The 25,043-nt window shown below is 60.1% G+C and overlaps 1 protein-coding gene across 1 annotated transcript in view; it reads left to right on the top strand.

The window, feature by feature from the left end:
* Positions 1-25,043, top strand: part of ZNF638 (zinc finger protein 638) — a gene marked incomplete at its 5' end in the record, with an annotated part of 50,687 nt that overhangs the window by 11,337 nt on the left and 14,307 nt on the right. Inside the window, 15 exons of the mRNA XM_079534191.1 lie at positions 1,571-1,908; positions 4,793-4,939; positions 5,918-6,049; positions 6,318-6,376; positions 7,524-7,576; positions 8,235-8,306; positions 8,807-8,986; positions 9,073-9,144; positions 9,418-9,470; positions 10,648-10,779; positions 10,924-11,052; positions 16,323-16,364; positions 18,113-18,253; positions 18,568-18,693; positions 20,242-20,291. Of these exons, the coding sequence (XP_079390317.1) occupies positions 1,571-1,908; positions 4,793-4,939; positions 5,918-6,049; positions 6,318-6,376; positions 7,524-7,576; positions 8,235-8,306; positions 8,807-8,986; positions 9,073-9,144; positions 9,418-9,470; positions 10,648-10,779; positions 10,924-11,052; positions 16,323-16,364; positions 18,113-18,253; positions 18,568-18,693; positions 20,242-20,291 (1,726 nt within the window). The remainder of the gene's footprint in view (positions 1-1,570; positions 1,909-4,792; positions 4,940-5,917; positions 6,050-6,317; positions 6,377-7,523; positions 7,577-8,234; positions 8,307-8,806; positions 8,987-9,072; positions 9,145-9,417; positions 9,471-10,647; positions 10,780-10,923; positions 11,053-16,322; positions 16,365-18,112; positions 18,254-18,567; positions 18,694-20,241; positions 20,292-25,043) is intronic.

A 25,043-nucleotide genomic window follows, 5' to 3' on the forward strand; every position in this document is an offset into this window, starting at 1 on the left:
TGTGTGAGCTGCTGTGGGATTCCCAGCAGTTCTGAGCCCTCCTGGGGTGGCTGTTTGTGAAAGGTTGAGGGAACTGGGATTGTTGAGCTTGGAGCAGAGAAGGTCAGGGGAGACCTCATGGTGGCCTGCCAGGACTTGAAGGGAGCGGATAAACAGGAGGGGGAACGGCTGTTTACAAGGGTGGATGGTGATGGGACAAGGGGAATGGTTTAAAGTGAGACAGGGGAGGTTTGGGTTGGATGTTAGGAGGAAGTTTTTCACACACAGGGTGGTGAGGCACTGTTCCAGGTTGCCCAAGGAGGCTGTGGATGCCCCAGCCCTGCAGGCATTGGAGGCCAGGCTGGATGTGGCTCTGGGCAGCTTGGGCTGCTGGTTGGTGACCTGGGGTTGGAATGAGATGAGAGCTGTGCTCCTTTGCAACCCAGGCTGTTCCGTGATCCTATGATCCCGTCCATCCCTGGAGGTGTTGCAGGTTGGATGGGGCCCTGGGCAGCCTGGGCTGCTGTGCAATGGGGAGGTTGGTGGCCCTGCGTGCAACAGGGGGTTGGAGCTTCATCATCCTTGAGGTCCCTTCCAACCCCGGCCATTCTGTGATTCAGTGCAGCATCCTAGGATCCGGTTCAGTTTGTTGGGCTGCCCAGTGGCTCTGCTCTGCTCTCTGCTCCGTAGCTGTAGGAAATGCTGAGTAAATCCAGCCAGCGTGGCCTCTGCCCCCAATACTGCAGTGTTGGAGGTTTTGCTGGCTTTGTGGTTTGTCAGCTTGAAGGATACAAACTGCAAGAGAGCTCCTGGGGGAGAGAGGTTGGGGCAGATGTTTGGGATCGTAGAGTGGATAGAATCCCAAAACAGCCTGGGTTGCAGAGGAGCACAGCACCCATCCAGCTCCAACCCCCTGCTGTGTGCAGGTCACCAACCAGCAGCCCAGGCTGCCCAGAGCCACATCCAGCCTGGCCTCCAATGCCTGCAGGGCTGGGGCATCCACAGCCTCCTTGGGCAACCTGTAACAGTGCCTCACCGCCCTGTGTGTGAAAAACTTCCTCCTCATATCCAACCTCAACCTCCCCTGGCTCACTTTAAAACCATTCCCCTTGTCCCATCACCATCCACCCTCACAAACAGCCGTTCCCCCTCCTGTTTATGTGCTCCCTTCAAATATTGGAAGGATGTGTCAAGGAGGTGGGGAAAGGAAAGGTGGTGGTGACATCAGGCCTTTCTTATGGAGGAGAGCACAGAGAACAGACCAGGCCAGCCTTCATAGAACCACAGAACGGCCTGGGTTGCAAAGGCCCACAGCGCTCATTCATTTCCAACCCCCTGCTGTGTGCAGGTCACCAACCAGCAGCCCAGGCTGCCCACAGCCACATCCAGCCTGGCCTCCAATGCCTGCAGGGCTGGGGCATCATTTCCACTGATCTCCACCCAAAGACACGCAGGGGATTGAAGGTGTGTGAGCTCACTGACAAGTGGCTCAGCGACGTCAGGTCAGGAGGAAGCTGAAGCTGCAGTGACCTGAGCGGCAGTAGAGGTAAAGCAAAGACAAAACCAGGCTTCTTTTCCCTTCCCTTGGCAGACAGGAAGGCAGCTCTGGAGGCGGTGATGAAAACGTTGGGACCCGGCTTTGTGGCGGAGTTCAACAAGCACAAATCATCGCAAGCGTCCTCACCTGGGGCCTCGGGCTCGGGGAAGTCAGCGCCCAGCCATGGGGCGGCAGGAAAAGTGCCTGCGAACGGGAAGAAAAGCCCCAAAACGAGCCCCGCTGCCAAGGCCGTAAAGAAGGACGCGGCTCCTCTGCCTGCGTCTGGCTCCTCTCCTCAAAGCGATGAGTTGCCCCAAGAGCAGGAGGTGGAAGAGGAGGAGGAGGACTCAGCCGCGGGGCCCAGCAGGCCTCGTGCTGCTCCGTATAACCGGGTGATTATCGACGTTGCTGACGATGGGGAGGATTGGCTGACAGCCTGAAGGCCGTGCTGCCGTTCAGCGAGAGCTGGGCAGGCTGAGAGCTGGGCAGCAAGAAACCAGATGGGGTTTAACAACAGCAAGTGTGGAGTCTTGCATCTGGGGAGGAATAATGGCGTGCAGCGGTACAGGATGGGGGATGAGCTGCTGGAGGGGAGCTCTGCGGAGAGGGAGCTGGGGAACAGCAGGTTGCCATGAGCCAGCAGTGTGCCCTCATGGCCAACATGGCAGCCTGGGCTGCATTGCACAGAGCGTGGCCAGCAGGTCGAGGGAGGCGATCCTCCGCCTCTGCTCTGCCCTGGTGAGGCCTCATCTGGAGCACTGCGTCCAGTTCTGGGCTCCCAGCACAAAACAGGACAGGCTGCAGAGCTGGGCTGAAGCCCATGGGCTGAGGTGCAACAAGGCCGAATGCCGGGTCCTGCGCTTGGGCCGCAACGACCCCAGGCGACGCTGCAGGCGTGGGGCGGCGTAGAGGAAATGGAGCTGGGGGTGTGGATGGATGCTGGGCTGAACAGGAGCCAGCAGTGTGCCCAGGTGGCCAGGAAGGGCAACGGCAGCCTGGCCTGCATCAGAAATGGCCAGCAGAGCAGGGAGCTGAGCATCCGTCCCTGTGCTCAGCTCTGTGAGGCCGCACCTCGAGTGCTGTGTGCAGTGTTGGGCCCCTCGCTGCAGGGAAGACATGGAGGGCCTGGAAGGTGTTGAAAGGAGGGCAAGGAAATGGTGAGGGGTCTGGAGCACAGGGCTGAGGAGAGGCTGAAGGAGCTGGGAATGTTGAGCCTGGAGAAGAGGAGCTCAGGGCAGAGCTCACTGCTCTCTATGGCTGCTGAAGGGAGGCTGCAGGAGCTGGGGGTCGGCCTCTGCTCTCGTGCCATCAGCGATAGGAGCAGAGGGAACGGCTTCAAGCTGCGGCAGGGGAGATTCAGGCTGGGCGTGAGGAAGAATTGCTGGTCAGAAAGGTGGGCAGCACTGCAATGGATGCCCAGGGAGGTGGGGGAGGCACCGAGCCTGGGGGTGTTGAAGGCAAGGCTGGATGCTGTGCTGAGGGCCGTGGTTCAGTGGGAGCTGTTGGCCATGGGGGAACGGTTGGACTGGGGCAGCTTGGAGCTCTTTAACAACCTGGGGGATTCCATGGTTCTAAAAAGGACGGGGAGCTCTTGGGAAGAGTCCAGCGCAGGGCAGCGAGATGGAGAGCGGCCTGCAGCATCTGTGCTATGGAGAAAGGCTGAGTGAGCCGGGTCTGTTCAGCATGGAGGGAAGGAGGCGGAGAGGGGAGCTGAGCCAGGGCTGAATATCTGAGGTGCGGGGGCAGCATGGCGAGGATGGACTCTGATCAGTGGGGAGTGGAGACAGGACGAGGGGAAACGGGCGGAACTGCAGCACAGGAAGTTGTGCAGCAGTGTGCGAAGGAACGGCTGTGCAGTGAGGGGAGGAGCAATGGAACAGGCTGCAGGGAGGGGGGCAGTCTGTGGGTCCCAATGGGTCCCAACGTGTCTCTATGGGTCCCAATGGGTCCCAATGCATCTCAACGTGTCTCTGTGGGTCCCAATGGCTCCCAATGTGTCTCTATGGCTCCCAATGTGTCTCTATGGGTCCCAATCTATGGGTCCCAATGCGTCCCAACGTGTCTCTATGGGTCCCAATGCGTCCCAACGTGTCTCTATGGGTCCCAATGGGTCTCCATGGGTCCCAACATATCTCTATGGGTCCCGATGGGTCCCAACATGTCACTATGGCACCCAACGTGTCTCTATGGGTCTCAACATGTCCCTATGGGTCCCAACGTGTCCCAGTTGGTCCCAACGCGTCCCTATGGGTCCCAACGTTTCTCTATGGGTCCCAACGTGTCTCTATGGGTCTCAATGTGTCTCTATGGCTCCCAACGTGTCTCTATGGCTCCTAACGTGTCTCTATGGGTCCCAGTGTGCCTCTATGGGTCCCAACGTGTCTCCATGGGTCCCAACGTGTCTCTATGGGTCCCAACGTGTCTCCATGGGTCCCAACGTATCTCTATGGGTCCCGATGGGTCCCAACATGTCTCTATGGGTCCCAACGTGTCTCTATGGGTCCCAGCGTGTCTCTATGGGTCCCAACGTGTCTCTATGGGTCCCAATTGGTCCCAACGTGTCTCTATGGGTCCCAACGTGTCTCTATGGGTCCCAATTGGTCCCAATGTGTCTCTATGGGTCCCAACGTGTCTCTATGTGTCCCAGAGTGTCTCTATGGGTCCCAACGTGTCTCTATGGATCCCAGTGTGTCTCTATGGGTCGCAACGTGTCTCTATGGTCCCACTGTTCACTGGAACAGGCTGCCCAGGGAGGTGGTGGAGTCTCCTTCTCTGGAGATGTTCCAGACCTGCCTGGATGCCGAGCTGTGCGACCTGCTGTAGGGAACCTGCTTTGGCAGGGGGTTGGTCTCCATGATCTCTGCAGCTCCCTTCCAACCCCTACAGTTCTGTGATGCTGTGATGCTGTGACGTCCTCCTCTGCCATTCCTGGTAGTTCCTGGCCTGTGATGCCGGGAGATGGCATTGAAAGGAGGGCTGTGGGGCTGTGCTGCTCCTCACCCGCACGGCCCAGGCAGCTGGGATGGCAGAGATGCTTAGCTCTGGTTCAGAGCAGCAGCTTGTGTGCAGCTGCTCAGCAGTGCTGCTACTGCAGGCCCAGTGGTGCTGCGCAGTGCCCTGCGGTGCTGCTGTCCCTGCATTTCGGCAGCTGAGTGAGCTCCCTTTTGGGTGCTCTGTCTGCTTTGGGCTCAGCAAGCTCTGTGACAGGCCGTGTCCTGCCTCTTGTTGGAATAGATGTGGAAAGTGCTGATGTCTGGCTTTGTCTTTGACGTGCAGCTGTTGAGAGAGGAGCTGCTGAACTGTGGGACGGTCCTTCAGATCTCCAACTTACCGGACGATGGCTTCTCAGACCAGGACATCAAAAAGATCGTGCAGCCCTTCGGCAAAGTCAGCGACCTGATCGTGCTGCGCTCCAGGAACAAGGTCAGTTCCCTCCGATGGGACGGGCGGACACTGAGCACCTCTGTGTGGATCCTCAGCTCATCCTTGGGCACAACGGCTGGGCACAGCAACCCCATGCAGCGTTGTGGGCTTGGGGATGGGTGGCTGTGAGCGTGGAGAGGAAAGGGAGCTGGGGCTGTTGGTTGGTGCTGGGCTGAACACGAGCCCACAGGGTGCCCAGGTGGCCAAGAGGGCCAGCGGCAGCCTGGGCTGCATGAGGAATGGGCAGCAGAGCAGGGAGGGGAGCATCCCCTGCACTCAGCTCTGGGGAGGCCGCACCTCGAGGCCTGGGTTCAGTTTGGGGCTCCTCACTGCAGGAAAGATGTGGAGGCCCCGCAGCGTGCAGAGAAGGGCAGCGAAATGGTGAGGGGTGCGGAGCACAGGGCTGCTGAGGAGCTGAGGGAGCTGGGATTGTGGAGGGTGAGAAGAGGAGCTCAGGGGAGACCTGAGTGCACTCTGCCACCTCCTGAAGGGAGGCTGTGATGAGGAGGGCTTTGGCCTCTCGTCCCAGCCAACAACCAGGAGCCGAGGAAACGGCTGCAAGTTGTGCCAGAGGAGGTTTGGCTCGGCCATAAGGCAGAACTGTTGCTCTCAGTGCTCAGGCCCTGCAATGGCTGCCCAGGAGGTGGGGGAGGCGCCGTCCCTGGCAGCGTTCAGGAGGCGCCTGGCTGAGGAGCTGCGTGCTGTGCTTTGGTGCTGCTGGTACTGGTAGCAATGGGACGGGGGTTGGACCGGATGATTTATAGATCATTTCCAATCTCGTGATGCTGTGGTTCCTTGCAGACAGTCAGAAGCGGGGCGTGTGGTCGCGGCTTGGCTGGGGCCGTGCGCTGCATTGCTGTGCGGTGCTGGGCTGCTTGGTCCAGGCTTCAGCAGCGAACACAGGGAGGAATGGGGGCGGTTGTGAGCGGGTTCCTCACAGAGCTGCAGCACTGGAGGCTGAAGGCGCCTTTGTTTCAGGCCTACTTGGAGATGAACTACAAGGAGGCGGTGATAGCAGCTGTGAAATACGGTGAGACCGTGCCGGTGCTGGTGAATGGGAAGCAGGTGAAGATCAGCGTGGCAGAGAAGCCCAAAGCATCTCCCAGCCAGGTAACGGCGCGCTGCTGAGCACTGCTTGTGCTTGCCTTGCTATTTCCATCCACAAACCGATCTTCACCAGGAAAACAGTGATTTTAGCACTTGTGTTTTACGCTCCTTCGTACCGACAGCGGGTTGAGATGGACAGGAAGCCCCTCTCGCAAATCCCAATTGCAGCTTGATGTTTTTCTCAGCTGAATTGCCAGCTGCTGTAGTTTAACAGTCAGAGGAGCAAGCTGTGTGCGTGGGGCACTGACGTTCCTCCTCCTGCCTCCTCTAGGCCAAAACAAGCGTCAAAAAGAAGCCTCGGATCACCAAGAAAGTGGCCCCAAGCACCAGGTGAGTCCTGCCCTTCCCTGCGGCCGTGTTCCTGCTCCTTAGAGCCGTTGCAAACCAAACTGATTCCTTTCCTTGTTGAGATTTGCTGCTTTGGGAACGCGTTCAGCTGCTCGCCTTCAGGCCTGTAAGCAGCGGTGTTCCTCAGGGGTCGGTGCTGGGTCCGCTCTTGTTCAACATCTTCATCAGTGACCTTGATGAGGGGATAATGGCCACCCTCAGCAAGTTTGCTGATGATACGAAGTTGGGAGGATTGGCTGAAGGCTGTGCTGTCATTCAGCGAGAGCTGGACAGGCTGGAGAGCTGGGCAGAAAAAAACCGGATGAGGTTTAACAGAAGCAAGTGTGGAGTCTTGCATCTGGGGAGGAATAATTGCACGCAGCGGTACAGGATGGGGGATGAGCTGCTGGAGGGGAGCTCTGCGGAGAGGGAGCTGGGTGTCCTGGTGGACGACAGGTTGCCATGAGCCAGCAGTGTGCCCTTGTGGCCAAAAAGGCCAATGGCTTACTGGGGTGCATTGCACAGAGCGTGGCCAGCAGGTGGAGGGAGGTGATCCTCCCCCTCTGCTCTGCCCTGCTGAGGCCTCATCTGCAGCACTGCGTCCAGTTCTGGGCTCCCCAGTACAAAACAGACAGGGAGCTCTTGGGAAGAGTCCAGCGGAGGGCCACCAAGATGGTGAGGGGCCTGGAGCATCTCTGCTATGGAGAAAGGATGAGTGAGCTGGGTCTGTTCAGCATGGAGAAAAGAAGGCTGAGAGGGGACCTGATCCAGGTCTGTGAATATCTGAGGTGTGGGGGGCAGAATGGCGAGGCCGGACTGTTTTCAGTGGGGAGTGGAGACAGGACAAGGGGAAACGGCCAGAAACTGCAGCATAGGAAGTTCTGCACCAATGTGTGAAGGAACTTCTTTACAGTGAGGTGACGGAGCACTGGAACAGGCTGCCCAGGGAGGTGGTGGAGTCTCCTTCTCTGGAGATGTTCCAGACCTGCCTGGATGCCGAGCTGTGCGACCTGCTGTAGGGAACCTGCTTTGGCAGGGGGTTGGACTCGATGAGCTCTGCAGCTCCCTTCCAACCCCTACAATTCTGTGATTCATCACTTGTATTTGAAACTCAGTTTTCCTTATTTTTTCCCCCTCCTGCTCTCAATAGGAAACACCCAACCGCCTCCACCGCCGCCACCAAGACCTCGCGAATGATGGCAGGTGAGGTTTTGTCCACCTCCCGTCTGTCGTCCCCCCGCTTTGCCTCCTCAATGGGTTCCCATCTCTCTGGTTTTGTGCGAGTGCCTCTTTGCAGCACTGAGAGCCGTACTGGGGGTCCGTCCCAGTGCCTTCCTGGGGTGGAACCCTGCCGTACTGACTTGAGGCACCAAGCCTCAAAAGCCCTCAGGCACCAACAGGAGATGCAGGAATGGATCAGGAATCGATTACCTGCTGTAGGGAGCCTGCTTTGGCAGCGGGGTTGGACTCCATGATCTCTGCAGCTCCCTTCCAACCCCTGCAGTTCTGTGATGCTGTGATCTGTGCCTGCACTCTGCAGCTCTCACTGCTTGTCTGCCTGTGGTAACACGCAGCACTTCATCCTCCATAACCGAGTTCACGGTCCTGGAAGGAGGAGGAAGCGAAGCTCCTGCAGCATTTTGGTCAGCAGAAGCTGAGTCGAGCTGAGCACCGAAGCTGCTGCGCTTCTGGCTTTCCTTCGTGGCCGCCGTCGGTTGCCATGCAGGCTCGGTTTTGGTGCTTTTTGGTCGTGGCTGCTGCAGATGGAGCTCTTTGTGCCTTTTCTGGTTGGAATGTTCACAAATGGACGAGGTGAGAGGTAAAGCGTTCCTGCTGACCCGTGGCTGGATGTTCCACCTAGGCAAAAAGGAGAAAACCAAGAAGCCCCTGGGGACCAAAGAGAGCAAACCTGGGAAGACTTCAGACACTGCAGGTGAGACAGGAGACCACGCAGGGCACTGGGGGCTGGAGGGGGGGGTGGTGCTGGCCGTGGGGGCTCCTCTGCATGTGCATCTCCTCCTGTGCAGCAGCGAGTGGGGATTTGCAGCAGATGATTTAATAAGCAGTGGGTTCTGGGGTGAACCCCATGTGCTGGCACATCCTGCAGGGTCTTTGCAGCTCGCGGCAGGTACGATGCATAAAGAGCTTTGCAAAGAGATACTGCAAGCGTGGGTCTGGTCCCTGGCAGGGCGAGGTGGCAGCACTGTTACTGCTCAGAAAACGTATACAGAATTGTCATGAAAGAAGCCTCATTTGTCCCCTAACAGCCCGCTAGCAAGCAGGGGGGTGATTTTCCAAACGGGCGCCCCAGTAGTTGATGTGCAGCAGCCAGAAGAGGCAGATGTGGAGCTCCAGCGCCGGGCTCACGGCTCAGCTCTGCTCTGTGCAGCGCACGAAACTGCAGAACCCTTTTTATCTACCTCTTCCTTCCAGATCAATCGGAAGAAAGTGAATCCAAAGACCTTCAGAGCTCACCAGAAAGCGGGATGGGAGCTGGGGAAGGTGAGCCGGCCGAGCCGAGCGGCGCCGCAGGAGGGGACGACGGCGTCACAGAGCCCGCGAAGGCAGGAGAGGCTCAGTGCAAAGCAGCGGGCAATCCTGCGCCCTTACCGGGTAATCCTGCTGTTAGAGCTGTGCTCCTGCTCGCTGAACTGGAATGCTGTGATATCTTGGGGTTTGATTTTGCTGTGCTTTTGTAGACAAAGCTGCCCGGGTGCTGCAGGCGGCGCCCGTGGGCTCGGATGGGCAGAAGGAAGCTTTACGTGATGGAGGTGAGCTGCAAACTGACACGGTTCTTCCTCTTTTCTGTCCCGAATCTCTCTGCTGTGGTGAATTCAAACCGGCACAACTTGGAGGGGTTTCTTTGCTCTGCCTTAAGGCTGTTCTTCCTGAGAGCTCGTGCACGTGGCTCTCTTGCTTTTCCCCACAACAGCAGTGATGAAATGTTAAGGATAACACCACACGTCCTTCAGGCTCTGCCGCAGCTGCAGAGCTGTGCACAGCTGCTGAAGTGACGCCCCTCTCCCGTTTGTTTTGTCCAATAGAAGCTTCTGCAGTGACGGTGAAGAGCGAAGAAGCAGCGGAGCTGGGCAGCAAGGTCAGTGCGGTGGGGCTTCGTTCTGGGGCTGCTGTGAGTGCAGGCCTGGCGCTGCTTCATAGAACCATGGAATCCCCCAGGTTGTTAAAGAGCTCCAAGCTGCCCCAGTCCAACCGTTCCCCCATGGCCAACAGCTCCCACTGAACCACGGCCCTCAGCACAGCATCCAGCCTGGCCTTCAACACCCCCAGGCTCGGTGCCTCCCCCACCTCCCTGGGCATCCATTGCAGTGCTGCCCACCTTTCTGACCAGCAATTCTTCCTCACGCCCAGCCTGAATCTCCCCTGCCGCAGCTTGAAGCCGTTCCCTCTGCTCCTATCGCTGATGGCACGAGAGCAGAGGCCGACCCCCAGCTCCCTGCAGCAGCCATAGAGAGCAGTGAGCTCTGCCCTGAGCTCCTCTTCTCCAGGCTCAACATTCCCAGCTCCTTCAGCCTCTCCTCCTCAGCCCTGTGTTCCAGACCCCTCACCATTTCCTTGCCCTCCTTTCAACACCTTCCAGGCCCTCCATGTCTTCCCTGCAGCGAGGGGCCCAACACTGCACACAGCACTCGAGGTGCGGCCTCACAGAGCTGAATACAGGGGAACAATCACCTCTCTGCTCCTGGGCACCCTGTGGGCTCGTGTTCAGCCCAGCACCAACCAACAGCCCCAGCTCCCTTTCCTCTCCACACTCACAGCCACTCATCCCCAAGCCCACAGCGCTGCATGGGGTTGCTGTGGTCAAAGTGCAGGACTCAGCACCTGGCCTTGTTGAACCTCATCCCATCCACCTCGGCCCAGTGCTCCAGCCTGTCCCAATCCCTGTGCAGGGCCTCCGTGCCCTCAGGCAGATCCACACCACCTCCCAGCTTGGTGTCACCTGCAAACTTACTCAGGGCACACCGTTAAGTTTTTCCTGCTGGCTGCCTGCACTTCGGCAGATGCCTGGCCTTTCCCAGCCAGGCTGTGATTCCCCATCCCTGCAGGCATTCAAAACCAGGCTGGATGTGGCTCTGGGCAGCCTGGGCTGCTGCTTGGCGACCTGCACACAGCAGGTTGGAGCTGGATGAGCGCCGTGCTCCTTTGCAGCCCAGGCCGCGCTGTGATCCTTGCCCTCGATCTGCCCAGCTCGTCGCCTTTCCAGCAGCTTCCAGCCGGGCTGCAGGAGCAGCAGTGATGCTTCCCTTTGCTTGCAGGATGCTGATGACGTGTGCGTGGTCGTGGTTTCCAACCTGCCTGAGAAAGGATATTCAGTGGAGGAAGTTTCCAACCTGGCCAAGCCGTTTGGAGGGCTGAGAGATGTGTTAATTGTGTCGTCTCATAAGAAGGTACGGCGCTCGGCTGGGGGCGGCCCTGCTGACAAGCGGCAGATGCGCCTTTAGTGCACGTAATGTGGCCAGCGGTGGGGCTTTGAGGTGGCTCAGCTGAAAGGCAGCCCCTGCTCACGGCGTTGCTTCTCTTCCTTTGCAAAGGCGTATCTTGAAATCAACAGAAAGTCTGCAGAATCCATGGTGAGGTTCTACACCTGCTTTCCCATGACGCTGGATGGGAACCAGCTGGGCATCGCTATGGCGCCGCAGCACAGCAGTGTGAAAGATGAAGTAAGTGCTGGGTGCTGGGTGCTGGGTGATGGGCGCTGGGTGCTGGGTGACGGATGATGGGTGCTGGATGCTGGGTGCTGGATGATGGATGATGGATGATGGATGCTGGGTGCTGGGTGCTGGGTGATGGGTGCTGGATGCTGGGTGCTGGGTGCTGGGTGCTGGGTGATGGGCGCTGGGTGCTGGGTGACGGATGATGGGTGCTGGATGCTGGGTGCTGGATGATGGATGATGGATGATGGGTGCTGGGTGCTGGGTGCTGGGTGATGGGATGCTGGGTGATGGGCGCTGGGTGCTGGGTGCCGGGCGCTGGGTGATGGATGCTGGGTGATGGGTGCTGGGTGCTGGGTGCTGGGTGATGGGCGCTGGGTGCCGGGTGACGGATGATGGGTGCTGGGTGCTGGGATGCTGGGATGCTGGGTGATGGATGCTCGGATGCTGGGTGCTGGGTGCTGGGTGCCAAGCGCTGGGTGCCGGGCGCTGGGTGCTGGGTGCTGGATGATGGATGCTGGGTGCTGGGATGCTGGGTGCTGGGATGCTGGGTGCTGGATGCTGGGGTGCTGGGATGCTGGGTGCTGGGATGCTGGGTGATGGGTGCTGGGATGCTGGGTGCTGGGATGCTGGGTGCTGGGATGCTGGGTGCTGGGATGCTGGGGTGCTGGGATGCTGGGTGCTGGGATGCTGGGTGCTGGGATGCTGGGATGCTGGGTGCTGGGTGCTGGGATGCTGGGGTGCTGGGATGCTGGGTGCTGGGATGCTGGGTGCTGGGATGCTGGGTGCTGGGATGCTGGGTGCTGGGATGCTGGGTGCTGGGTGCTGGGTGCTGGGGTGCTGGGATGCTGGGTGCTGGATGCTGGGATGCTGGGATGCTGGATGCTGGGGTGCTGGGATGCTGGGATGCTGGGATGCTGGATGCTGGATGCTGGGTGCTGGGATGCTGGGTGCTGGATGCTGGGATGCTGGGATGCTGGGGTGCTGGGGTGCTGGGATGCTGGGATGCTGGGATGCTGGGATGCTGGGATGCTGGGATGCTGGATGCTGGGTGCTGGGTGCTGGATGCTGGGATGCTGGGATGCTGGGATGCTGGATGCTGGATGCTGAGTGCTGGGTGCTGGGATGCTGGGTGCTGGGATGCTGGGTGCCGGGATGCTGGGATGCTGGGTGCTGGGTGCTGGGTGCTGGGTGCTGGGTGCTGGGTGCTGGGTGCTGGGTGCTGGGATGCTGGGTGCTGGGATGCTGGGGTGCTGGGGTGCTGGGATGCTGGGTGCTGGGATGCTGGGTGATGGGTGCTGGGATGCTGGGTGCTGGGATGCTGGGTGCTGGGATGCTGGGGTGCTGGGATGCTGGGGTGCTGGGTGCTGGGATACTGGGTGCTGGGATGCTGGGTGCTGGATGCTGGGGTGCTGGGATGCTGGATGCTGGGTGCTGGGATGCTGGGTGCTGGGATGCTGGGGTGCTGGGGTGCTGGGATGCTGGGTGCTGGGATGCTGGGTGCTGGGATGCTGGGGTGCTGGGATGCTGGGTGCTGGGATGCTGGGGTGCTGGGTGCTGGGTGCTGGGATGCTGGGTGCTGGGATGCTGGGATGCTGGGTGCTGGGATGCTGGGTGCTGGGATGCTGGGATGCTGGGTGCTGGGATGCTGGGATGCTGGGTGCTGGGATGCTGGGTGCTGGGATGCTGGGGTGCTGGGATGCTGGGTGCTGGGATGCTGGGTGCTGGGATGCTGGGATGCTGGGTGCTGGGTGCTGGGATGCTGGGGTGCTGGGATGCTGGGTGCTGGGATGCTGGGTGCTGGGATGCTGGGTGCTGGGATGCTGGGTGCTGGGATGCTGGGTGCTGGGTGCTGGGTGCTGGGGTGCTGGGATGCTGGGTGCTGGATGCTGGGATGCTGGGATGCTGGATGCTGGGGTGCTGGGATGCTGGGATGCTGGGATGCTGGATGCTGGATGCTGGGTGCTGGGATGCTGGGTGCTGGATGCTGGGATGCTGGGATGCTGGGATGCTGGATGCTGGGTGCTGGGTGCTGGATGCTGGGATGCTGGGATGCTGGGATGCTGGATGCTGGATGCTGAGTGCTGGGTGCTGGGATGCTGGGTGCTGGGATGCTGGGTGCCGGGATGCTGGGATGCTGGGTGCTGGGTGCTGGGTGCTGGGTGCTGGGTGCTGGGTGCTGGGTGCTGGGTGCTGGGATGCTGGGTGCTGGGATGCTGGGGTGCTGGGGTGCTGGGATGCTGGGGTGCTGGGATGCTGGGGTGCTGGGTGCTGGGATACTGGGTGCTGGGATGCTGGGTGCTGGATGCTGGGGTGCTGGGATGCTGGATGCTGGGTGCTGGGATGCTGGGTGCTGGGATGCTGGGGTGCTGGGGTGCTGGGATGCTGGGTGCTGGGATGCTGGGTGCTGGGATGCTGGGGTGCTGGGATGCTGGGTGCTGGGATGCTGGGGTGCTGGGTGCTGGGTGCTGGGATGCTGGGTGCTGGGATGCTGGGATGCTGGGTGCTGGGTGCTGGGATGCTGGGATGCTGGATGCTGGGTGCTGGGATGCTGGGATGCTGGGTGCTGGGATGCTGGGTGCTGGGATGCTGGGATGCTGGGTGCTGGGATGCTGGGATGCTGGGTGCTGGGATGCTGGGTGCTGGGATGCTGGGGTGCTGGGATGCTGGGTGCTGGGATGCTGGGTGCTGGGATGCTGGGATGCTGGGTGCTGGGTGCTGGGATGCTGGGGTGCTGGGATGCTGGGTGCTGGGATGCTGGGTGCTGGGATGCTGGGTGCTGGGATGCTGGGTGCTGGGATGCTGGGTGCTGGGTGCTGGGTGCTGGGGTGCTGGGATGCTGGGTGCTGGATGCTGGGATGCTGGGATGCTGGATGCTGGGGTGCTGGGATGCTGGGATGCTGGGATGCTGGATGCTGGATGCTGGGTGCTGGGATGCTGGGTGCTGGATGCTGGGATGCTGGGATGCTGGGATGCTGGATGCTGGGTGCTGGGTGCTGGATGCTGGGATGCTGGGATGCTGGGATGCTGGATGCTGGATGCTGAGTGCTGGGTGCTGGGATGCTGGGTGCTGGGATGCTGGGTGCCGGGATGCTGGGATGCTGGGTGCTGGGTGCTGGGTGCTGGGTGCTGGGTGCTGGGTGCTGGGTGCTGGGATGCTGGGTGCTGGGATGCTGGGGTGCTGGGGTGCTGGGATGCTGGGTGCTGGGATGCTGGGTGATGGGTGCTGGGATGCTGGGATGCTGGGTGCTGGGATGCTGGGTGCTGGGATGCTGGGGTGCTGGGATGCTGGGGTGCTGGGTGCTGGGATGCTGGGTGCTGGGATGCTGGGTGCTGGATGCTGGGGTGCTGGGATGCTGGATGCTGGGTGCTGGGATGCTGGGTGCTGGGATGCTGGGGTGCTGGGGTGCTGGGATGCTGGGTGCTGGGATGCTGGGTGATGGGTGCTGGGATGCTGGGATGCTGGGTGCTGGGATGCTGGGGTGCTGGGATGCTGGGGTGCTGGGTGCTGGGATGCTGGGTGCTGGGATGCTGGGTGCTGGGATGCTGGGATGCTGGGTGCTGGGATGCTGGGTGCTGGGATGCTGGGTGCTGGGTGCTGGATGCTGGGGTGCTGGGATGCTGGGTGCTGGATGCTGGGGTGCTGGGGTGCTGGGATGCTGGGTGCTGGGTGCTGGGATGCTGGGTGCTGGGATGCTGGGTGCTGGGGTGCTGGGGTGCTGGGTGCTGGGTGCTGGGATGCTGGGTGCTGGGTGCTGGGATGCTGGGATGCTGGATGCTGGGGTGCTGGGATGCTGGGATGCTGGGATGCTGGGGTGCTGGGTGCTGGGGTGCTGGGTGCTGGGATGCTGGGTGCTGGGATGCTGGGGTGCTGGGATGCTGGGTGCTGGGATGCTGGGTGCTGGGATGCTGGGTGCTGGGTGCTGGATGCTGGGGTGCTGGGATGCTGGGTGCTGGATGCTGGTGTGCTGGGGTGCTGGGATGCTGGGTGCTGGGTGCTGGGATGCTGGGTGCTGGGATGCTGGGTGCTGGGGTGCTGGGGTGCTGGGTGCTGGGATGCTGGGTGCTGGATGCTGGGATGCTGGATGCTGGGGTGCTGGGATGCTGGGGTGCTGGGATGCTGGGATGCTGGGATGCTGGATGCTGGGTGCTGGGTGCTGGATGCTGGGATGCTGGGATGCTGGGTGCTGGGTGCTGGGATGCTGGGATGCTGGATGCTGGGGTGCTGGGATGCTGGGATGCTGGGATGCTGGGGTGCTGGGTGCTGGGATGCTGGGTGCTGGGATGCTGGGTGCTGGGATGCTGGGTGCTGGGTGCTGGGATGCTGGGTGCTGGGATGCTGGGGTGCTGGGATGCTGGGTGCTGGGATGCTGGGTGCTGGGTGCTGGGTGCTGGATGCTGGGGTGCTGGGATGCTGGGTGCTGGATGCTGGTGTGCTGGGGTGCTGGGATGCTGGGTGCTGGGTGCTGGGGTGCTGGGGTGCTGGGTGCTGGGATGCTGGGTGCTGGATGCTGGGATGCTGGGATGCTGGATGCTGGGGTGCTGGGATGCTGGGGTGCTGGGATGCTGGGGTGCTGGGATGCTGGGATGCTGGGATGCTGGATGCTGGGTGCTGGATGCTGGGATGCTGGGATGCTGGGTGCTGGGATGCTGGGTGCTGGGTGCTGGATGCTGGGATGCTGGATGCTGGGTGCTGGGATGCTGGGTGCTGGGTGCTGGATGCTGGGATGCTGGGATGCTGGATGCTGGATGCTGAGTGCTGGGTGCTGGATGATGGATGCTGGGTGCTGGGTGCTGGGATGATGGATGCTGGGTGCTGGGTGCTGGGATGCTGGGATGCTGGGTGCTGGATGCTGGGTGATGGGTGCTGGATGCTGGGTGCTGGGATGCTGGGATGCTGGGTGCTGGATGCTGGGTGCTGGGTGCTGGGATGCTGGGATGCTGGGTGCTGGATGCTGGATGCTGGATGCTGGGTGCTGGATGCTGGGTGCTGGGTGCTGGGTGCTGGGATGCTGGGATGCTGGATGATGGTGGGTGCTGGGATGCTGGGATGCTGGGTGCTGGATGCTGGGTGCTGGGCGCTGTTCAGTGTCTTTTTCAGTCCCTGTGTCCAGATATTAACACGACGTATAGGTGTCACAGATGCACGTTGTGCTCATGCTATTAATTAAGCAGGCAGGCCGATGCCATTAGCATCAGGCTGTGTGGCTGCTGGCTGCTGCTGGTGAAGCTGTGTTTTGCAGTTTAAATCTTACAGCTTTTCCTTCCTCCCCTTCCAGGAAGCGATATTCACTGCTATCATCAAAGACTCCGACCCTAAGGTGAGTTGCTGCCAGTCCAGCTGTAAAGGTGCACTCATAGGATCATAGGATCATAGGATCACAAGGTTGGAAACGACCTGTAAGATCATGCAGTCCAACCCCCGTCCCATTGCTACCAGTACCAGCAGCACCAAAGCACAGCACGCAGCTCCTCAGCCAGGCGCCTCCTGAACGCTGCCAGGGACGGCGCCTCCCCCACCTCCTGGGCAGCCATTGCAGGGCCTGAGCACTGAGAGCAGCAGTTCTGCCTTATGGCCGAGCCAAACCTCCTCTGGCACAACTTGCAGCCGTTTCCTCGGCTCCTGGTTGTTGCCTGGGACGAGAGGCCAAAGCCCTCCTCATCACAGCCTCCCTTCAGGAGGTGGCAGAGCGCAGTCAGGTCTCCCCTGAGCTCCTCTTCTCACCCTCCACAATCCCAGCTCCCTCAGCTCCTCAGCAGCCCTGTGCTCCGCACCCCTCACCATTTCGCTGCCCTTCTCTGCACGCTGCGGGGCCTCCACATCTTTCCTGCAGTGAGGAGCCCCAAACTGAACCCAGGCCTCGAGGTGCGGCCTCCCCAGAGCTGAGTGCAGGGGATGCTCCCCTCCCTGCTCTGCTGCCCATTCCTCATGCAGCCCAGGCTGCCGCTGGCCCTCTTGGCCACCTGTAGAATCATAGAATCCCCCAGGTTGTTAAAGAGCTCCAAGCTGCCCCAGTCCAACCGTTCCCCCATGGCCAACAGCTCCCACTGAACCACGGCCCTCAGCACAGCATCCAGCCTTGCCTTCAACACCCCCAGGCTCGGTGCCTCCCCCACCTCCCTGGGCATCCATTGCAGTGCTGCCCACCTTTCTGACCAGCAATTCTTCCTCACGCCCAGCCTGAATCTCCCCTGCCGCAGCTTGAAGCCGTTCCCTCTGCTCCTATCGCTGATGGCACGAGAGCAGAGGCCGACCCCCAGCTCCTGCAGCCTCCCTTCAGCAGCCATAGAGAGCAGTGAGCTCTGCCCTGAGCTCCTCTTCTCACACTGAACATTCCCAGCTCCTTCAGCCTCTCCTCAGCCCTGTGCTCCAGACCCCTCACCATTTCGTTGCCCTCCTTTCAACACCTTCCAGGCCCTCCATGTCTTCCCTGCAGCGAGGGGCCCAACACTGCACACAGCACTCGAGGTGCGGCCTCACAGAGCTGAGCACAGGGGAACAATCACCTCTCTGCTCCTGGGCACCCTGTGGGCTCGTGTTCAGCCCAGCACCAACCAACAGCCCCAGCTCCCTTTCCTCTCCACACTCACAGCCACTCATCCCCAAGCCTATAATTCCGCAGAGGGTTGCTGTGGTCAAAGTGCAGGACTCAGCACCTGGCCTTGTTGAACCTCATCCCATCCACCTCGGCCCAGTGCTCCAGCTGATCCAGATCCCTGTGCAGGGCCTCCGTGCCCTCAGGCAGATCCACACCACCTCCCAGCTTGGTGTCACCTGCAGACTTACGAGGCTGCCCTCACTGCCCTCATAGGTCATCAGTGAGGATATTAAGCAAGATGGGCCTCAGTACCGAGCCCTGGGGGAAACTCAGCTTCCTGCAGGCTAAAATGGCAGCTGGCCCACATATCTCAGACTGCTGTGGAATGAAACATTCCTGTATGCTTCCATGGGCCAACGCAAGGCGTAAACGCTGGCTGTCGTGCTGAGCGATGGATGCTTTCCACGCTGCCCTCCTCACCTGGCCCTGCAGCACTGCTGAGGTTGAGGCAGCCCTTCCCTCGTCTTTAGGTGAACGCTGAGACGCTGCAGCACCACTTTGTGCACCTGGGCAATTTACCAGAGGAAGGGTACAGAGAATTCGAGGTGGTTTGCGTGGGGCTGCGCTTCGGGAAGGTCGATCATTACGTTGTGCTGAAGAACAGGAACAAGGTGAGCGCTTGTCCGTGCCGTGCAGCAGCTCCTCCCAGCAAAAACACGGGGCTTTTCTTCTCAGTGCCAGCAATGCTTGGCTGACGACGGATGCAGGAAGGTCGTAACGGCTGCTGGGTGCTTCTTTTATTGGTCAGATGTTTCATGACAGAGCTGCAAAGCTCTGAGGGTCGCAGGGTGAGGAGGTGAGGGGTCTGCAGTGCGAGTGCGGCCTGCATTGCTGACTTATTTTCACAGCCGTACCCTTCAGCTTGCCCTGCACTACAGAAATAAGGTAAAAGGACTCGATTTGAAGCTGTCTTCCTTTGTTTCAGGCAATCCTGCAGCTGGAGAGTCCCAAGGCTGCCAGGTCCATGTTCTGCTTCCTGAACCAGTACTCGTACACCATGGGGGAGCACACCCTGACCTGCGCCCTGTCCCCCGGCAGGCAGCAGGCCGACGTAAGCTTTCTTCTCTCATTACCTTACGGTGGCACAGAGCAGCCTTTCCCCTAAGAGCAGTCCGTGGTTGGTTTTGCACGGAGCGTTTGCTGTTGTGGGATGACAGGGGAGCTGGGTCAGAGCCTCTGTTAAGGACGCAGCGCTGCGGGCTTGGCTGCTGTGCCTGTCTCTGTTCCACAAACATTTCTGGGTCTCTTTGATCGATGCAATATTCCTTAAGGAAGGATGAGGGGAGAGGGGAAGAGAGCAGGAAAGCACCTCCTTCATGCAGGTTAGAAGATGGCTGGGAGGAATGGAGAAGCTCCGCTGCTGCTTGATTTGTCTTCCAGCAGTTTGGCTACGTTTGGTCCCTTTGCTTCAAGGCTCGGCTGCTCTGTCAGCATCACCTGTGGTTCAGTTCCTCCAATGAATGAATTTCTCTCTGTAAACAGAGCAGCGATGCTTTATTTCACACACAGGGCAGTGAAGGCACTGTTACAGGCTGCCCAAGGAGGCTGTGATGCCCCAGCCCTGCAGGCATTGGAGGCCAGGCTGGATGTGGCTCTGGGCAGCCTGGGCTGCTGGTTGGCGACCTGCACACAGCAGGGGTTGGATGAGATGAGAGCTGTGCTCCTTTGCAGCCCAGGCCGTGCTGTGATGCTCATCTGTGTGGTTGGAGCTCAGCTGGCGGTGGCACAGCCTGCACAACGCTGTTAGGAAAGAAATCTCAGTGCTTCTTTCACCATCACTCGGCCTGGTGCTACAAGCAGGCGGCTGCAAAGCTGGGCTGGGTGCTGGTGTGCTTTCCCAAGTTATTTCGTTTTAGCTAGTTCTGCATCGCAGGAAACAGAGCCAGCGAGTTTGAAAGCCCATCTTCCTACCCAGACCCACCTCAGAAGGTGAGGCAGTAAAAGCACGGCGATGCGCTGCTCCTGTTGGCATCAGTGAGGCCGCACCTCGAGTGCTGTGTGCAGTGTTGGGCCCCTCGCTGCAGGGAAGGCATGGAGGGCCTGGAAGGTGTTGAAAGGAGGGCAATGAAATGGTGAGGGGTCTGGAACACAGGGCTGAGGAGAGGCTGAAGGAGCTGGGAATGTTGAGCCTGGAGAAGAGGAGCTCAGGGCAGAGCTCACTGCTCTCTATGGCTGCTGCAGGGAGCTGGGGGTCGGCCTCTGCTCTCGTGCCATCAGCGATAGGAGCAGAGGGAACGGCTTCAAGCTGCGGCAGGGGAGATTCAGGCTGGGCGTGAGGAAGAATTGCTGGTCAGAAAGGTGGGCAGCACTGCAATGGATGCCCAGGGAGGTGGGGGAGGCACCGAGCCTGGGGGTGTTGAAGGCCAGGCTGGATGCTGTGCTGAGGGCCGTGGTTCAGTGGGAGCTGTTGGCCATGGGGGAACGGTTGGACTGGGGCAGCTTGGAGCTCTTTAACAACCTGGGGGATTCCATGGTTCTATGATTCTATGTTCAGCAGCATCTCCTGCGCTCTGGGTTGTAGAGCACTGTGGGCCAGGGCTGCGGCTGCTCCGCTGCGCTGGTTTTTACTTTTACTTTTACTTTTACTTTTACTTTTCAGCCTGAAACTGTGAAAAAAGAAGTGAAGAAGGAGGAGGCGAGCAGAGGAAGGTGAGCCTTGCAGGTGGTGGTTGTCCTGGATGGCCTGGATGGCTGGGATGGGATGGGATGGGATGGGATGGGATGGGATGGGATGGGATGGGATGACATCAGATGACATGAGATGAGATGGGATGGGATGGGGTGGGGTGGGGTGGGATGGGATGGGATGAGATGGGATGAGATGACATGAGATGAGATGAGATGAGATGAGATGAGATGAGATGGATGCCCTAAGAGAAGTGTGCTGGGGAGAGGTGCAGGGAGAGCCCATAGAGCAGCAGGGGGGGAGCTGGGCTGCAGGCAGTGTGCAGAGCTGTGTTAACAACCACGGCCAAGGATTTTGCCACAGGTCCTGGAAGGTGTGCTTGGGTTCCCACTGGTCAGATGCCTCCTTGTGCCAAACCGCTGCTGTGCTGTGTCACGCAGGGCTCTGCTCTGTCGCAGCTCCTGGCTCTGCTCTTTCTGTTCCCAGGGGTAGAAATCGCCCAGCCAGCAGGGTTGGTGAAAGGCAGGTGGTGCTGAGCGACCTCATCTCCTTCTGTGACTGGGTGAGCAGGCTGGAAGGTGAGGGAAGGGCTGCTGATGCGGGCTGCCCAGGCTCCAGCACAGCCTTTGGCACGGCCCCTCGCAGGCTTCTGCTGGGGAAACTGGCTGCCCGTGCTCTGAACACACAGACGCTTCTGGGGCTGAGGAACTGGCTGAGGGCCGTGCCCAGCGGCTCGTGGTGCAGGGATCAAGTCCAGCTGCGACCCGTTTCCAGTGGGCTCGGTGCTGGGAACCATCCTGTTTAATATCCTCATCGATGACCTATGAGGGCAGTGAGGGCAGCCTCGTAAGTCTGCAGGTGACACCAAGCTGGGAGGTGGTGTGGATCTGCCTGAGGGCACGGAGGCCCTGCACAGGGATCTGGATCAGCTGGAGCACTGGGCCGAGGTGGATGGCATGAGGTTCAACAAGGCCAGGTGCTGAGTCCTGCACTTTGACCACAGCAACCCCATGCAGCGCTGTGGGCTTGGGGATGAGTGGCTGTGAGTGTGGAGAGGAAAAGGAGCTGGGGCTGTTGGTTGGTGCAGGGCTGAACACGAGCCCACAGGGTGCCCAGGAGCACAGAGGTGATTGTTCCCCTGTATTCAGCTCTGTGAGGCCGCACCTCGAGTGCTGTGTGCAGTGTTGGGCCCCTCGCTGCAGGGAAGACATGGAGGGCCTGGAACGTGTTGAAAGGAGGGCAACGAAATGGTGAGGGGTCTGGAACACAGGGCTGAGGAGGAGAGGCTGAAGGAGCTGGGAATGTTGAGCCTGGAGAAGAGGAGCTCAGGGCAGAGCTCACTGCTCTCTATGGCTGCTGCAGGGAGCTGGGGGTCGGCCTCTGCTCTCGTGCCATCAGCGATAGGAGCAGAGGGAACGGCTTCAAGCTGCGGCAGGGGAGATTCAGGCTGGGCGTGAGGAAGAATTGCTGGTCAGAAAGGTGGGCAGCACTGCAATGGATGCCCAGGGAGGTGGGGGAGGCACCGAGCCTGGGGGTGTTGAAGGCCAGGCTGGATGCTGTGCTGAGGGCCGTGGTTCAGTGGGAGCTGTTGGCCATGGGGGAGCGGTTGGACTGGGGCAGCTTGGAGCTCTTTAACAACCTGGGGGATTCTATGATTCTATGATTCTACAGGTGGGCAAGAGGGCCAGCGGCAGCCTGGGCTGCATGAGGAATGGGCAGCAGAGCAGGGAGGGGAGCATCCCCTGCACTCAGCTCTGGGGAGGCCGCACCTCGAGGCCTGGGTTCAGTTTGGGGCTCCTCACTGCAGGAAAGATGTGGAGGCCCCGCAGCGTGCAGAGAAGGGCAGCGAAATGGTGAGGGGTGCGGAGCACAGGGCTGCTGAGGAGCTGAGGGAGCTGGGATTGTGGAGGGTGAGAAGAGGAGCTCAGGGGAGACCTGAGTGCACTCTGCCACCTCCTGAAGGGAGGCTGTGATGAGGAGGGCTTTGGCCTCTCGTCCCAGGCAACAACCAGGAGCCGAGGAAACGGCTGCAAGTTGTGCCAGAGGAGGTTTGGCTCGGCCATAAGGCAGAACTGCTGCTCTCAGTGCTCAGGCCCTGCAATGGCTGCCCAGGAGGTGGGGGAGGCGCCGTCCCTGGCAGCGTTCAGGAGGCGCCTGGCTGAGGAGCTGCGTGCTGTGCTTTGGTGCTGCTGGTACTGGTAGCAATGGGAGGAGGGTTGGACTGGATAATCTATAGGTCATTTCCAACCTTGTGATTCTATGATTCTATGATTCTGTGATCACTCACCTCCAGCATTCAGTCTCCCAGCAGCAAAGAGCCTGATGGCTCTTTAACGTCGGGTTGGGCTTTAGGGGGAGGAAGCTTTTCACCCAGAGGGTGGTGAGGCACTGTTACAGGTTGCCCAAAGAGGCTGTGGATGCCCCAGCCCTGCAGGCATTGGAGGCCAGGCTGGATGTGGCTCTGGGCAGCCTGGGCTGCAGGTTGGTGACCTGCACACAGCAGGGGTTGGAGCTGGATGGGCGCTGTGCTCCTCTGCAACCCAGGCCATTCTGTGGTTCTATGATCCCAGCAGTGTCACCGGGTGCTGGAAGAAGCTCGTGGCCGGAGCTCATGCACAACCTCTGCACAACCAGGCTGCAGCACGGCTCTGTAGAGCCTGGGCACACGAAGGAAGAGCAGAAAGGAAGAAGTCTGTTTGTACAGAGCCGGCAGAAACGGAACAAGGAAAGCTGTTATTGTGGCTACAGCCTCAGCCTGGAGTCATCAGAGAAAGGCCAGGACGGATCAAACAGGGAAATGCTGAGGCTCCAAGATGAACACGCAGCGTTAAGGAGGCAGAGAGATGAGAAGTGGCAACCGCTGCTAAAAGCCTTGGGTCAGAGCTGCAGGCATCGTTTTACTCTGCTGCTGTGAGACGCCAGAGAAGGAGGAAGCTTCAAAAGCAAAAGGAGGAGGCCTCAAAGCAGCACCCGTGTGCTCAGCCGTGGTGCACAGACACAGCCCGTCCCTGTGGCACGTTTTGGGGTGCAAGGTGCACCACCGTGTGCAAGCAGCTGGGCTGAGCTGCTGCTCCTGCTGCAGGGACGGCACAAAACCCACGCTGCTTAAACACCAGCTGCGTTCTGAAAGCAAAACGGGTTGTTTTCTCCTCTGTTTGAGCATCCTACAGGCTGCCGTGCAGGAGAACCATCACCAGGCAGCCCTGAGCCCACAGTGCAGCTATGGGAGGCCAAGAGCATCGCTGCTGAGTTGGGAAGCTCGACTCAGTGCCTACGTGTGCCCTGCTTGGCCTCCATTCCTGCAAGGAATGTGGAGTACAGCACTGACAGCAAGCAGCACGCGCAGGCTGTGCCCTCTGCAACCCTCTGTGCCACAGCGGAGCCACAGCCCACGTCAGCTGGGGGTGACAAAAGGTTTCAGCTATTTGAGCTGCTCGAAGAAACAAAGAGAAAGCAGCAAAATGCATCAGCGTGTCTGGAAACGGGCCGGCAGCCCCAGGCACAGGGCTGAGGGAAAGCGTGCTTCGGAAAGCCGATGGGCCTTGGTGGAGAGCGGAGCAATGCCGAAGGTAAGCAGAGCCTTCTGCTGCTCCACCTCTTGCAGGGGACCACAAAGAGGTGCAGCCAAACACAACAAGGCTCAACGTCATTTCTGCCTGCCGGGAAAGGCTGCCCCAGAAGGAGGAACGCGCAGATCCTCACCTGCAGGAAGAGGAGCTGTGCAGCACAGTGCCCTGCGTTGGGATCAGCAGCGCAAAGCCTGGGGGCTCAGCTGCCTCAGCGCTGGAAGCTGCATCGAGTCTGGGGCTGAGAGAGACAGCGTAGGAATGCAGTGGCACGGCAGCCGTGTGATGCTACTGCAGGAAGGGCCCTGGTAGGGAAATTCGTGCTGTGCTATGAGGACAAAACCCCTGCAGGCACACACAGGTGGAATCACACCCTGCTCTCAGCCATATTCGTCGCCAGGAGCCCTTGTGAGGCTGCTTCCCCTTCCAGAAGCGTTCCCAGCACAGAACCAACGGTTACTCCTCCGTGGGAGGCTTTACCACGAGCCACGTCTGTAACTCAGCTTTTAATGCACCGCTCCAAGATCTCCATTTCCCAGCTGTGATGTTAACAGAGCAGCAAATGGCTGTAAAACCACCGAATCACAGAATTGTAGGGGTTGGAAGGGGAGTGCAGGGGATGCTCCCCTCCCTGCTCTGCTGCCCATTCCTCATGCAGCCCAGGCTGCCGCTGGCCCTCTTGGCCACCTGGGCACCCTGTGGGCTCGTGTTCAGCCCAGCACCAACCAACAGCCCCAGCTCCTTTTCCTCTTCACAGTCATCCAACCACTCATCCCCAAGCCTATAATGCTGCAGAGGGTTGCTGTGCCCAAAACAGGACTCAGCACCTGGCCTTGTTGAACCTCATCCCATCCACCTCGGCGCAGCGCTCCAGCTGATCCAGATCCCTGTGCAGGGCCTCCGTGCCCTCAGGCAGATCCACACCACCTCCCAGCTTGCTGTCACCTGCAGACTTATGAGGCTGCCCTCACTGCCCTCATAGGTCATCGATGAGGATATTAAACAGGATGGTTCCCAGCACCGAGCCCACTGGAAACGGGTCGCAGCTGGACTTGATCCCTGCACCACGAGCCGCTGGGCACGGCCCTCAGCCAGTTCCTCAGCCCCAGAAGCGTCTGTGTGTTCAGAGCACGGGCAGCCAGTTTCCCCAGCAGAAGCCTGCGAGGGGCCGTGCCAAAGGCTGTGCTGGAGCCTGGGCAGCCCGCATCA

The sequence above is a fragment of the Tetrao urogallus genome (assembly GCF_951394365.1).
Source record: "Tetrao urogallus genome assembly, chromosome: 4".
NCBI lineage: Eukaryota > Metazoa > Chordata > Aves > Galliformes > Phasianidae > Tetrao > Tetrao urogallus.